Genomic DNA, 15,191 nt, shown 5'->3' on the forward strand with positions numbered 1-15,191 from the left:
CTGCTTCAGATACAGATTCGAGGTTCAGTTTTCGCCGAGATGACTCAGTGACCTGCCGCAACCTTGGCACACACATGCAAACGCAGCAGCAACGCGAGCAGAGGACACACAGGCATGCATTCACCACAGTTACCTACACAGACTTGTGTCTGAAGAGTTTGTGCACCAAACCTTCTTCTCTTCTTCTTTCAGATGTTCTCTCTCTCTCTGTTATGTGGCTCATGTGGAAACAGCAACACACTGACAAGCATCTCCTTTTCTCACTGTTTTTTTCCCTCTTTTTTTTTTTACCTCTCTCTATCCCTCCCTTTTCTCTGCAGTGCAGTCCCACCCCCACTCCCAGACGCTTGCTGGAGAAAACCCGGATCCAGGATCCGATGTGGCCCGGACCAGGATTCCCCGATCCCAGATCCAACTCGTGGCTTTTTGGTGATGACGTCATTCTTTCGAGACGTATGGAGACGTACACACAAAACAGCCGTCTGAGCACAAAGGACAGATTGATGTTACAGAGGTAATCAAGCTGCCAATCGGAGACAGAAAAGGAAGGGAAATTTGTGATATCAGCTTGATCCAACACCAGGGTTTTATCAGAGCTTTGACTGGAGTCAGGATGTTGTGTGGCTGTCAATGCAAAGGTCAACACAAAACAGAGACGGTCAAAGGCTACTCTGGAGGAAGGAAATTGATTGGACTTAATCGTGACATGCTATTCCAAAGAAAAGGAAACGCAGTCGATTTGAGTCTAAACACCGAGGGAGTGAATCGCCGCTCTAAGGCACACACGGACAGACCTGAACGAAGTCATATAATAGTCCTGCTCCATACTGTTGAAAAGAGCAACATTTCTATAAATACGTATTATGAACAGGTTAATGCCAAGGCTTCAGCTGTTCAGGAAGTTGAGTACTTTTCAAACAGCTGCTGGCTAAGAGGTTTGATTCCTGCACTTCAACAGTCCAAGAAGTACTTGACCTAAACATCTGAGGATTATTTAGACGACTGGCTAAAAGCCTCCAACACCGTTTTTTTATTTATTTATTTTTTTTATCATTTTGTGACAAAAAAACAACGTTTAAATCCTGTTATTGACTGACTGTGAGGCTGCAGCAGATCCCCGTCAGTGTCAGACATGTTGCACTATATGAAATTCTGATAGTTATTTTACATTTCATGTTTTATATCTCCTGTTTTAGAATAGGAGACATATGTTTCCTATTGTTTAGAATATTTATCTGCCGTCATCGGCGGCGTTGCTAGCTAGCCTGCACATTCAAGGCAGGCTCTGCTGTGGGTGGAGGAGCTGAAGTACAGCGGAGAGCAGAGGGAAGGTGTGAGCAGCGCGTGATTGAGAGTGGCTCTGATTTGGTCGTTTCTGACCATGAGCGGTGTATTTCTGCGCTAACAGCTTTGTTTATACTGCCATATAGAGCACTTTCTCTTAAGTTATCTTGGCTCCCTAATAGAACTGAAGTAAAATACAGTAAGGATGATCAAATAAATATCAAAGATTTGAACAGTCCCTAAATAAAAGCGTTGCATTTAGCTCCTCTAAACATTACTCAGAGAGAGGTACTTCAGCCTTAAACTAGCAGATTTGCTTTCAGGCATGCGTTTTTCTTTAGCGGTATCTATAGAAAGGGAAAAATATGTGGAAATAAAACAGATAAATTTAATTTTAGTGTGGTGCTAATGTACAGTACATGGCATTTACCCTGAGGGCTATAGTCGTCTGTCTCTAATGATGCTTTTCCTTCAGTTCGTTTCTTCTTTGAATTTATTCCTTCTATCTGACGCACACCGAAAGAGAGAGACCCAACAGATTTATAGCGCAGAAGACAGGAATGTGATTCTGTTGCTCCGGCTGCGGCATGACTCATCTCCCTCATCTATTCCAGGTGGGTGCAGAGATCTGCGTTGGACCAACACCAATCCACAGACTGACATCTATCACATATAGGTCTCATGAAATTACTCATACCGCTTAAGCTTTTTCCACATATTTCCCGTTACAGCCACAATATCCAGTGCATTTTAGTGATCAGTCAATAACTGTAAAGCAGAAAGTCAAAAAAATTCTTCTTTTTTTTTTTTACTTACAATAAAATCTGAAAACCTGGTCATTTTCAGCGTAAAAACAACTGTTTTGTGAAGGTATTAGGGCATCATGCAGACAAAGGAACAGCAGGAATAAAGTTACAGAGGTTGAATTTAGTTGATTCAATGAAAATCTGCACTGGGGATTTCATGATTAATTGTGACAAACTAATAAGCGACTATCCTCAAGAGTCATCTTCCTTCAGCTTTCCATTAGGAGAATTATCTTAATCATATAACTAACGATAAAATGGGATAGCTTAGATCTGAAAAGCTATCCCAACATCAGCTCTCAAAAGCAGCTGTTCTGCAAGATTTAAATGTTCTCCTGGTTCAAGGAATCGTAATCAAGTGGATAATTTGCTGCCAATCCTCTGCAGAAGTTGACGACATGTTGAAGAGGTAATTTAGATTTGGAAAAAATTTATAACATGTAGGACACTGGCGTTTGTAGACTGGAGATAGCGGCACCTGGTTTGAATTCAGGTAGCAGAATGAACCAACTAAACTGGGAATCGGTGGAAAGACTTAAAAATGACAATAATGTTCACAGACACTCTCCATCCAATCTGCTTGAGCTTAAGGAATTTTGCAAAAAAAGAATTGGCAAACTTTCAGTCAACTTTTGCATTGATGATACATAAATACCACAAAAAGCTAAAGATGGAAGATGGATGAATACACCTTCAGTACTCTACCTCCAGTCAGGCACCCTGATCCTAACATGGGCCTTTAAGCAAGGCTTCAAAACAAAAACCGCCATGTTTCATGTTGCATGGACCTGCCTTTGGCTCCAGTCATAAAGGTTAGTTGAATGACTTGATTTATGCATTAACTGTGCAAAAACAGACCAAGACAGAGGAGAGACGGGGCACATGGGCTTTCTCCCTGACACCAAGGTTAAACATCAAACAGGGAGGGAAGGATGAAATTACCCTCATGTGCACATGAACACTAGCAGTTTACTGTTACAGGATATTCATTATAATAAAGTTACAAAAGCAATCCATTCATGGAATAATGATCACCACAACTTTGGCAAATTATCATTAGAAAACAATTCTCTGATTCTTACTCTTACTTTCCCCAAAGGTCTTCTGCAAAAGTAAAGTGGGCTTGATTTCTGAAAGTAAATGGGTAAAATAAGTATTTCTCTTTTTCCAACAAAAATGGTTCTTCTGTTTTGACCTAAAATTATATTAGCAATTTCCCCTTGGGAATCAATGCATTCTATTCTATTCTATTCTATTCTATTCTATTCTGGCGTAAAATTTCAAAAGTAGTTCAATTCACTCTGGAAACAAGCACCACTCTTGTGTGACTATTGGACTTTGCCTGGGTTCAATGCTGTAAACATAAAATCACTTTTCTGCAACTGCTCAGCTGCTTCTTGCTTGTTCTTTTCTTTTCAGCTTCTTTTGCATATTTCTTGACCTTAAACATGCACAGATACAACACTTCAGTTAAGAAGGGCTCAAATTGAAAAGGACACGGTAAGGAAGAAAAAAAAAAGAAGAAAAAAAATTGTGAATACATTAAGGTGCCTGTGTGTAGAATGCTGAAGTGGAACAGTTACAGAAGCACACACATAGTAAAGAGATTATGAATAGAAATCTGAACAGGTAGTAGAATGGAAGCCATAAATCTTTTTACACTTTGGGTTTACAAAGATGAAAAGGATTGATGTAAATTGTGCTAAAAGTCTTATACATCATTATGTGAGCTTTCAGTTGATCGCATCCAAGAATGACTCAGAAGAGAATAAATGCGCCTCGAAAGAAGGAAAATCCAACACTTGATCAACAGGAATGTTAGCAATGCTCTTATTACATCAGTTTAACAATGAATAAATAAGCAGCTCTTCAGGAGGGGTTTATGTATAATTACTATTGGATGGAAAATCGCTTTGCAGAACAGTTGATGACCTGAGAATGGTTTATTGCTCGTTAATGATAATGAACACTCTGGGTACTGGTGCACACACCTCTGACTCTCAGTCATCTTATGTGAAATGCTCCATTGTTATTGAAGCCAGCTTATCCCATCCTGCAATCAGACTGCAAAAAAGGGAAGGCAGAGATGTCACAGTGATCAAAGTGTGTGTTTAGCGTACCAAGCACGGGGCCTCTCTCTCGCTCTGAAACAGAGAACCTGATAGCTGAACTGTCTGACAGCCTCTCTTGTCTTTGTGGTTCAGACACAGAAATGGAACAGATCCGATGAGATGCAGAAATACAAGCTTTTGTCCTTGCAGCTCTCCTCTTCTGTCTTTCTCATGACAGCATTCCCCCCGTCTTATCCTTAATATTATCCTTCTGGTTTTCTTTCTATGTTAAGGGTTACTTTTCAGTATGTGGACTATATTGATATTTAGAGTTATATCTTACAAAGTAGACGAATATCTTCATGCTGCTTTGAGATGAAGGGTGACCTTGGTTTTGTTTTCCCCCATAGCACAGATGTTGTGTTGATAGTGCGTAATGGGAGTATGATGGAGGGATTATGGGAGATACCTCGCTAAATAGCTAGCCAGCTAGCTCTACTCATCCCTGTAGGGAAAGTGATTTGCTGCATTATCAGGAGGAATTAACATGGAAAGACAGCAATATACATACACAAACATTAACAGCAAAGAGGTTTGAATTACCCATTAATTTATGGTACCTTTTTACTTTTAACTATTTAATTGCTTGAGAAAGGTGGTTTCTTGGCCCTCAAAGAACATTGCAAGACATCTGGGGATTTCTCATAGTTTGTTTTTGCTGTTGTTTTGATAAAAAAAATACTAATTATTATGCAGTGCAACCCACATGAATTTAGTTGATTCAATGAAAATCTGCACTGGGGATTTCATGATTAATTGTGACAACTAATAAGCGACTATCCTCAAGAGTCATATTCCTTCAGCTTTCTAGGCAGTTGGAAATAAAACATGTCCACCATAACCAGTTCTACAAACAAAAGAAAACAAGTTAAAAGTGGCAAGCTACTCACCGTAGACTTTTCCTAAGAACAGCGTCTTAACCAGGTCGAATTGAATGTCTGAGGCATCTGGAAGTTTGTAGTTCACAGGCGGGTAATGATCCAGCTGGAACGAGAAGGAGACGCAACGAGCAGCGAGTGAGACGTCAGAGTCAAAAACATTTTTCAGAAAGTCTGGAAAAGGTCCCCCACTGAAACATGCATCGACACATTAAGGAGAGCACAAAAAAAGACCAAATGATTAAAAGATGGTTAATGTGAGGCACTGAACTGAAAACAAGGATTATACACAGCTCAACAGCTCCCTCCTGTGGCTTCCAGATGTCAATACATATAGTTAAATGTTAAGGGAAAATATACATTTTGCAAGGGTTTTAGTCTACAATTTATTTATCAAATAATTATAGATATCATTCACAGTGTATTTTTTCCTCTGAAAAATCCCACCAAACTTTTTTTTCTTCTCTGAACTCCCTGCAAATACATACTATTCAAACCTCAATTCAGATATAAAACAGCTCACATCAGACATGTCTAAGCAAGACTTTGCATTCTTGTCCTCAATTGTCAGTGTAGTGCAAAACCACAGTAGAATAAATGGTCACACAGAAACCATGGTACCAAAACGTTTTCACCCCCTTGGATGTTTTATTCTATTGTTTTAGCAAAACCACCATTATCGACATAATTTGTCTTTTTTTGACAACAGTCAAATACTTTTCTTTTTTTGTCAAGAAAGAAACATTTTGTTGATCATGATTGATTTGAAAAAGCAATAAAAATGAAAAACACCCATTTTGAGTTATGTTCAGTGACAGCCTGGCAGTTCGAGACTGAAAACAATGCTCAGATCTACTGTCAGACCGATGACGTACTGTACTGATAATGATCTTTGTTTTTTTTTTTGTTTTTTTTTAAGAAAACCACTGTTATTGCTACTACTGTAAAGCATTTGCAGACTGCTTGTGTGTTAACTTATTAATTTATTGTGTGTTTTGCAGTTGATAATTGTGAAAAAAACAAAGAAAAACAAGTGAGGAAGAATTCTCTACTAACATTAATGTATATCACCCCCTTGGGGTGAAAGTATTCACCCCAAGGGGGTGAATACTTTCCGTAGGCGCTGAGTAGACGTAGCTCCGAGTGTAAATGATGACTCTTTATGAGCTGATATTTGTAATGCCGTGGACCTGATCACAGAGAAACCCAAACATAATACGAGTAATTAAAAATGCAAAGTGTGAGCTGAACAGTCATCTGTGTTACATGAGACGGGAGAACAAAAGTATTTAAAAAAGGATTTTGTGCTGAGAGGCGTTTTTTTCCCCCCCCCCTCCCAAAGACGCTCTGTTAGTTTTACCTCACAGGACTTCAAACTCTAGAGCAAATGATTCACAACGTTTACTCAATTAAACATTTAAGAGACAGCTTGTCCCCCAGGACACTGATATCATGCAAGGGATCAGTTTCCATCAGGACAAAAGATTCATGATGGAATAAAGATAATCACTTACATTGATTTTTAGTCAACCATGCCAGGAAAGGGAATATATACAATCAGACCTTGCCAGAAAGATGCCCTGGTCTCATTCCAAGGCTGTCAAATAGTGCTGTTTCATCGATACCTGTGCCATGCACAAAGTGTTTTTTTTTTTCTTACTGCCTGCCGGCTGACACTGATGGTGCGTTTAGACGCAAGCAGCAAATGCTCTTAAGAAAGGATATCGGTTAGGAAATGAAAAGGCTCCTTTACGGTGCATTTGAAATCCCCGTGGTCCTGATCAAAGAGCGGTCTGACAACGTGCTGGAACGACGAAGACAATTAATCCTGGGTGCCTAACAAGGGTTTAAGCAACAAATTAAACAACCACCACAAATCAACTAAAAATGTTTTATAATCTGCAAGTTTAACGGCATATTTTGGTTCTGTTCACAGTTGAAATAAAAGAAGCAGTACTCTTCATAATGGTGAATACATGTACATGCAGTGTTAGCATTAACGTATTAGTGTTATGCTTCTTCACACGTCGTGTGTATGAACTTAAAGCCTTTCTCTCTGAGCCGGGTAGAAAACAGGCAGGCCGTTTAGAACTACTCCATCTATAGAAATGTGAGAACAGAGAGGGTGTTGGAGGGAGGGGAATACACGACTTTAATATCCCTGCAACGTAATTAACTTGTTATTGCTGTACCAATGAAGTTTCTAATTAGCTTGAAGGCTGCAGCTGGTGCTATTGATGAGAATAATTTCAGCCCCTCAAATTGGTTTCTCTGCATCCAGAAAATAAAAGATCAGCCTGTTTCCCCTCTCTCTTTCCGCTCACAGGAGGACTGTATCTGAGCTCACAGAGAGAGCAACGCAACAGGCAAAGCCAAGAGGAGAACAATGACTTTTGCTACAGTGTGTTTTACTGAAAATGTCTCCTGTTAAAAGTAGCGAAAAGTTCTGGCTTCCTGCTGGACGCGAGCAGAGCTGCACTGTCACTAAAGGACTGCGATTCATGTTAGCGTGTTTACAAGTTTGAATCAGTGGGCTGCTCCCGCACGGGAAAATTCTCACCCGCAGCTCTTCAGACTATTTTCTTTCTCAGGCACAAATGAGAGTAAAAATAAGCACCGGCACACACACGCACACACACACGTACTTACGGCCTATCCTAATTTGATTCCTTCCAAAAGCCTGGTCTCCGCGGAGCACTGTGTGGGTTTTGTTTTCCACCGTGACTGGAGGGTGGGATAATGGGGCACAATTAAATTGCGCTCAGCTTATTTACTTTTATCTGAGAAAACAAATTGGCTGCACAAGCTGGGAGGGCGGTTTGAATCTTGAAACCTCACAGAAAGGTCCACAGAGGAAGGCAGTCAGAAGAAACCCCATTTCACTGAACTCTGTCTATTACAGCCTCAATTACTGGGATCCCTTCCCTTCGCCGCACCATTTAGAGAACGCACTTCTCTCCTTTAATGCCTCTTATGTTGTATTGAGCTTACGTAAGCAAACTAATAAGGTGTTAGACAAGGAGAAAATTACAAGGGGGTGTTGGGAATCTATTTCACTATGCTCTTAAAAAAAATTGAATTGAGTCTTTGTGCTGGATACATTCAAACTAATGCGTCTAAAGCATTTTGCGTTCCTGACACCTCTCATTTCACCAGCTTTATCAGGGAGATGAACATAATCCCATCACACATTTCGCGGCAAACAAATAAGAGCAAAGAAATGCAAAGCATCTCCCCCTTTAACCTTGAATAAATAGTTGAACATCATTATCAGTTAAACTGCCGCGTTACCGTCTCGCTCCATTGGCGTTGCACTCATTCACGCGGCCGATCTATCGACAGTAACTGGAGATGAGAGGAGGGAACTCTCGGATGAGATGTCTGTTGCCCGAAGGCGTTTCTGACTTTCATCTCGGAGATGGGAAGATGGGGGCTCATTTTAATCTCATCTTGGTGGGCCTTTGATAGTGAACTAACCCAATGAGACCTCTCAGGCTGCTTAAAAACCAAACACTGCCGCCTTTTGCTTCTCTCTGTGGGAATATCTCGGCAGGTACTCCACATGCCTGACGTACTGTAAATATTAGGCTCGCCTAAAGTCTGGATGGCTTAATTATTTAAATGCATTGTGATAATGTGCAAAATGGACACGTTGCTTTAACCCATTGGTCAGATTTATGCAAAAATCAATCAAATTTCCATTAGACATAGTTTATCTATCAACTGAAAATGTAACGTGTCGTCAATTTTTTATGTTTTGTTAAAACATATCTACCAAGAACCAAGTTTTTCGCCCCTGATGAAATCACACTGGGCATAACTTTGCCTTTAGTGCTTGTTGTACTTGCAAATCCAAAATAAATGGAATTTGTGATTTGCTATGGTGTCATTTACCAATAGCAACGCAAGCCCAAAACAATTAGCTTAATGAGATAAAAACTACGAGAAGCACTCATTAAATAGTTTAACACTCACAACTTTCACTTGCGTATCTTTGTAGATACCGACCTTGGGGCTACTCAGTGAGTTATCACTAGAGAATGAACTACAAGCTGAAGTTCTTTTGAGTACATCCATCAATATTTCCCATATTCTTTCAGGTTTTTTATTAAATCCCTTCTTCAAATATATCTACTTATATTCCATGCAGCTGCAGCAAGGAATCTCAGCCACACGGGAGAGTTTCAGGAAAAGTCGGCGAAAAGTACCGCGCATGACAGAAGTTTGTCACGATATCCTGAGCCAATAGGCAGCACCATCATTCTTGTCAACAACAGGGTGAAGAAGAACAAAATAAAATCCTTTTTTCCAGTCAGAAAGAGATGCACTGCGTGGGTATACTGACGTAGTGTAGGTTAAGACATAACAATGCAATGCTGCTATGGTGACAAGTCAATTGTTTTTAAGGTAAAACAATAGGATTGCAACATTAATTAATTTTACGAGTGGCACAAAAAACAATTAAATGGAAAAATAGCAAGTCTATAAAAAAATAAAAAAAACACTCCTGCAGTGGGAATCCCCAATTCACCACCCAGCTGTGTTTTAAAAGTCAGATTTGATTTGCTTGTGAATCCATGAATAGCATCTTATTTTTCATTCGAGATTTTCACATCTTAAATCACTGAGTTTTTTTTTTTTTTTTTCCCCATGTTTCCACCCGACTCTTTGATTTTGCATTCAAGGAGGCACATGTTTACTTTTTCTCTTTTTTGTTTCTTCTGGTGTCGTGAACCTCAATAGTTACTTGTCAGCTGCCTAAAAAGAATTGTCTTCTGAACTGCAGAGAAGTGACAACTTTCTAGCTTGCAGTTAGGAGTCCGCTGTTCCCTTTATTAAAAAATCTACTTGGTCTCCAGGCTCTTTACAAAATCAACTCCATAATGCGTTTTACTCATAGCTCTACCCTTCACTCATAAAAGCAAATCAGAGCGATAGTGCAGTAATTGACAAATATCTATTACTACATGCAGCTACTAAATGTCTCAGGATTAATGTTGAGTACTGCTCACGTCATGGGATGTCATATACAGAGATTCTTTAAAAATTAAAGCTCAAAATAGTCATGAAACATGAAAATTCAGAGTCAGGAAGAAACATGGTGAAGGATGGTCACAATGGATATGATGATGTGGTGAGCTTAGTAGAAAATGTTGTCATTTTTTTGTTCAATATACAGTAAATAATTTTATTGTCGCCTTAGGGCAGCAATAAAATACTGGGAGTGGAATTGAAATTGTACGTACACAGTGACAGAGTTTTTAAACCAAAAACATATAACCACTACTGCAGAGCGGTGCTCTCACGAGTTACATGGGATTACTTTAACACAATCGTTTTCAGTAAGCCTCAAATTGCAGCACAGCACACACCATCACACCTCAGGTCCTATAAACATTTTATTGGCTGCTGTGGTAATGAGTAAAGTATGACAGATTAACTAACAATTAGACCAAATGAACGTAAGACTCTTGGCACAATGAACGGATTTATGTGGCTAGTTCTGATCATTTTAAATTCACTTCTTTACAGAGAACAACGAGCTCGTTTTCAAGTTTTTTTTAAATTACCGTGTGGTAAACGATAGAAGGGGGTGGGGGTGGGGGGGAGAAATGATGGCGGTCTTGTTGGCTGTAAAAACACAAACACTACTTAATATAAACCAACTCATTACCAAAAAGGAGGCTTATTTATCAGTTATTTTCAGTAATGCAGCCGTAATGTTAGACATGATACTATAATTTGCATATATTTTACTTTATGAATGTCAAGTGGAGCGTTTGTAGATGGTTGTATGGCAGCAATGGTGGAATACACTTCAAACTGTTTTTATGACCACAACCCGAATTATAGTTTGTTATCACAGGATGGCACATTTTGATGACTGTAATTTTTCTTCCAGGTGATGATAAACAATAATACTCTCTACTAGGACTCCTCGGAAGTTAAGTGAATGGATTTTTGTGTTGGAAATTTCTTAGAGAAACCAATTGTGACAGCAGTCTGTCGTCAGATTAGGCTGCAAACTAAACAATACTGTTCATGGTTTGCTGTCTGTGGTTGTCACCAAAGAAACATCTGACGGAAGCTTTGTTTGAAACTCTGCACTTCAAGAAAAGGTTTTCTAATTAAAACACTGTAAGATTGGTGTTCCCATATAGACAAATCATAAATTAAAGATGCCTTATGTTAGAAGTAAGAAGCAACAGAAAAGATCAGACTGTAGCTTTGCAACCTCTGAACTACACAACGGAAACAAAGTGCAGAAACAACTCACCATAAACTTTGAGTGTCCATGATTGGTGAAAAGGCCTTTATGTTCATAACTTGGGTTTAGGCACACTTGTAGTTGATGACGAGTCAACACAACGGCAGAATAACAGCCTGAACTGGTCCTGTTAGCAGACAATACAGCCGAAACCCAACTCATGCCTTCGAGGAGAAACGCTGCTATGCTCATTTGCATGAAGAAGTAAAAGAAAATTTAAGTGGAAAATTGATGATCTTACAGCATTTTGCTGCTTAAATTACCTGCAGCAAATTTGTTAAATTTAATAAGTTACTATATGAACTTCAAGCTTTCAAGTTTAACAAGAAACACTTTTTTTTGCACTGTATATTGGAATGGGTAAAATGCTATAAAAAAAAAATAAAAAAGCTGCTTTGCTCCATAAGAACGTACTTGTGATGTTGTGTTTATTGGAAGAAAATAAACTCTGTCTCTTATATTTCTTACAATGGATTAGTAAAAGTGTGGGTCACAGTCAGAGCGTCTGCAGATCAAACAGGATCTCAATGTAGCAGAAATATTATCTGTTGTTGTCTGTTTACACATCGAGAAGCGCCCTGAGGCAGCAAAACAGGGAGAAGTTTTACCCATCAAAGCGATCACTGTTAGTGAACCTCCCGGCTTTACTTTTAACACCATATCTATAAATTTAATCTATTTTTTTCCCTCCATGCCTTACTCCCTACAGTTACTTTGATAATCACTTTGTTTTTCTTAAAACTAAATTACCACGTCAAGCCCTCCAGTGCTCATCCTAATTCTTGACGCTGTGCAAAACTAGCACACGAAACACAAAACACTGGAATACTTCGGTAAGTGTCATCCCCTGTTGAATTGATATTCAAAAAACAGATCAGGTCCTACGCTGTGAGAATCACCAATAATCAATAATCAACAGTTTCAAGAGATGCGTCATAAAAGAATATGGATGCATCTACTCTGCTTAACTCGATATGAGAAAAACACGCTTATTTTTTAAATGTCATTTTCTTTAGTTTATTTCTCCTGCTGCACAATGCGACTGTAAGCAATGAGCTATAGGGAAGGCTTGATTAATAATAATTACCAGAAATACATTATTTCAATATAATTTATCATCATTCAGATTTAAATTTTTTTTTGCGAAAAAAAAAAAAAATAACCCTAATTTTCCCCTAAAAAAAAAAAAAAAAAAAATACATATAGCACATATTTAGAAAAAAAAAACTTCGAAGAGTGAATTTTCTGCGCAACAAAACATTCAATAAACGTAGAGGAAGTGTTAACATCCTTTATGGAAGTATTCACCTAAGATTCAGATCTGCATATAATTGGCAATCAGATTATTTTGCAGTGTAAAGAAGACTCTGGTCTGCACAAATGTGTTCTGGCCAGTTATGCACCATATTTTCTTTTGGGATCAACTGGAGTGAGCAGGAAATATTGTGACGAGCTCCGACTAACTTCTGTTCAACTCGTCAGTGGGTCTGAAGTCACAGTTTTGTTATTTGCCACATTAGCTGCTACTTCCTCTAGTTCTGAACAGACAAACGCCGGTGGATGCGTCAGCCTTTTGTTACAGATGAACCATCTGCTGCTGGAGATTTCCCTGCAGTAGACTGGATCTGTTGTGCCATGGGGAGTTGGTCGGTACACGCATCTCGATGGGACCATCACTAACTTGCTAATGTTTATACAGTGATTCTTCCCCGATGGGGAACAGCAGCTTTAAAGTCCACTTTAAACTTCAGAGTGTCAGTCTTTGGCATGGTTACACTGGTTGCACTGTGTTCGTAGCCTGTGCTCTGTAGCTGAAGGTTTCTTATTGGCTTTTTATGTTTGTCTGCCTCACAGGAAAAATACCTCTGAACAATGGTTTTGACTTTCCCTGTTCTTACTATGTACTTGCCATGTTAATGGAGTTTTAAGCTTCCAGAAGCAGCTCACTCTTTTGATTTTCAGCCATGGTTTTTCAGGAGAACGTCTATAAACAAGGGAAGGGTGTGTGTGTGTGTGTGTGTGTGTGTGTGTGTGTGTGTCTCAATTTGAAGGCATAAAAGGCTCAGCTTTTCTCAATTTTGAAGAAAAGAAGTATCCAAAACAATTTGCAAAAATGAATTAACCAAAAATATTGATTATTTTTGAAAACCCTAGTTAAGAGGGCACATTTAAAGCAATAACACCAAAGTAACGTAGTGCCTATAGAACTGCTAGAGTGAATTTAAAGGTAATGTTCCACTGTGCAGATGATCATTATATTTGTATAAGTAAATATTTGTACATAAAAATTCTGAATACAGTTTGAATTTACTGACTGCTCTTTAATATTGGAAGCTTGAGCAGTAACATAAAGTTACCTCGTGCTTAGAGCTTTCTCAGAGACATCTCAAGGGTCTGCTGTTTCAATTAAGAAAATGAGACTGGAAGCTTGGGCCGGAGAACTCCCTGTTTCTATAAATAAAGTCCCACTAATACCCCTTCTCGGGAAACCCTATTTATCTTAAAAAATAATCATACTCATAAGCAACAAGTTAGCCACAGGATTTTTGGCAGGAGCTTTCAAAAAAGAAAAAGAAAAAAGAAAGCAGTATATAGTGCACGCAGCTGAGGATAACCACAAAAGCATGTGTACAGACTTGAAAGTTCGTCTGCTCTCAATAAAGCAATACAGCACTGTCTCCTTGCATGGCCTCGCTATCTCTGCAAGTCAGGCATCCTGCAAAGATCACAACAAGGGCACAGCATGGAATCCAGAAATTGGCGAACAGACATCCAAAGGGGTAGCGATGGACCACCCAGAGAAAAGCCTGCAGCTTGTCAAGGGATTAGTTCATGTCAGAAACCTACAGAGCAGTTCCCAGGACAAAGAAGTAGGGAGAGTACAGTCTCCTGCAGTGATCCTGTGCTGCTGTCCACCCACTCAGCTCTTCAGTCAGCTGACTGATGACTGTGGTCTGTTTGTAAAGCAGTCAGTGATGCAGGAGGTTGGGGAGGCTTTTTTTTTTATGGAGCTGCTCACAGACAGCAGAGCAGGTTAAAACTAAAGTGAGAAATGTTGGAGGAATCAAGCAAACTGTTCCCCCCAGAGTTGTGTGTATTTGTCCAGATGAGTTTGGATTATTGTATTATCATCAAAAACTGAAGATTATGCAAGTAATAACAGATGCAGTCCAGGCAACATTAAAGTTTAAAGTGTGTTTACTCAAAACCTGAACACCAGAAAAGGAACAAAGCCATTCTTTTGCAAGTCACGAGAGTCAAGTCTTTCCATCCAAGACTCTAGTTAAGTCCCAAGTAAAGACAGGACTGAAATTTCCTTAACGATGTGGAACAGAGTAATGCTGCACAGTGTCCTCCTCCCCAATTTTATTTTTTGTTTCAACTTTTCAAACACCCCTTTTGCAGCACTGGATGACAGAACAACTCCCCCAAACCGCTGGAGTCTATGCTGCCAAAGTAAGAAGGAAAAGCAGGTAGACAGATGGTAGATGCGGCATGCGTGATACAGCAACAGGAGGAGGCAATTGTGGGAATTAGCAGGGGGTGCACAGTGGGCAGGAAAGTGTGCGTGGTACAGTTCCATCATTGCATGGCAGGCAAGTTTCCATTGTAACCTACTGTCTGTTTGACGTAAGATATCAAGTCTTTTCAAGCCGAGGGGGTTCAATTCGAAGTGAAGTCATGAGTCTTTAGTGTAAGAGTTCAGGAAAGGAAAAAGAAAAAAAGACGATGATGTCACCAAAAAGTAACACACTTCTGACGCAACAGAGCACTGACTTCCACAACTTTGATCCCAGTACACATGCATTATTTAGAAAGGCAGCACATCAAAAGAGACATATAT

The 15,191-nt window shown here is 39.3% G+C and overlaps 1 protein-coding gene and 1 long non-coding RNA gene across 2 annotated transcripts in view; one reads left to right on the top strand and one right to left on the bottom strand.

Annotated features, from left to right (window-relative positions):
• Positions 1–15,191, bottom strand: part of cntnap2a (contactin associated protein 2a) — a 285,382-nt gene that overhangs the window by 7,142 nt on the left and 263,049 nt on the right. The window contains exon 23 of the mRNA XM_007547884.2: positions 5,092–5,185. Within this exon, the coding sequence (XP_007547946.1) occupies positions 5,092–5,185 (94 nt within the window). The remainder of the gene's footprint in view (positions 1–5,091; positions 5,186–15,191) is intronic.
• Positions 440–2,078, top strand: LOC107835783 (uncharacterized). The gene is made up of 2 exons (XR_001661605.1): positions 440–1,331; positions 1,899–2,078. It is a non-coding gene; the product is annotated as an uncharacterized LOC107835783 (long non-coding RNA).

The sequence above is a fragment of the Poecilia formosa genome, unplaced genomic scaffold (assembly GCF_000485575.1).
Source record: "Poecilia formosa unplaced genomic scaffold, Poecilia_formosa-5.1.2 Scaffold22, whole genome shotgun sequence".
NCBI classification, from domain to species: Eukaryota; Metazoa; Chordata; class Actinopteri; order Cyprinodontiformes; family Poeciliidae; genus Poecilia; species Poecilia formosa.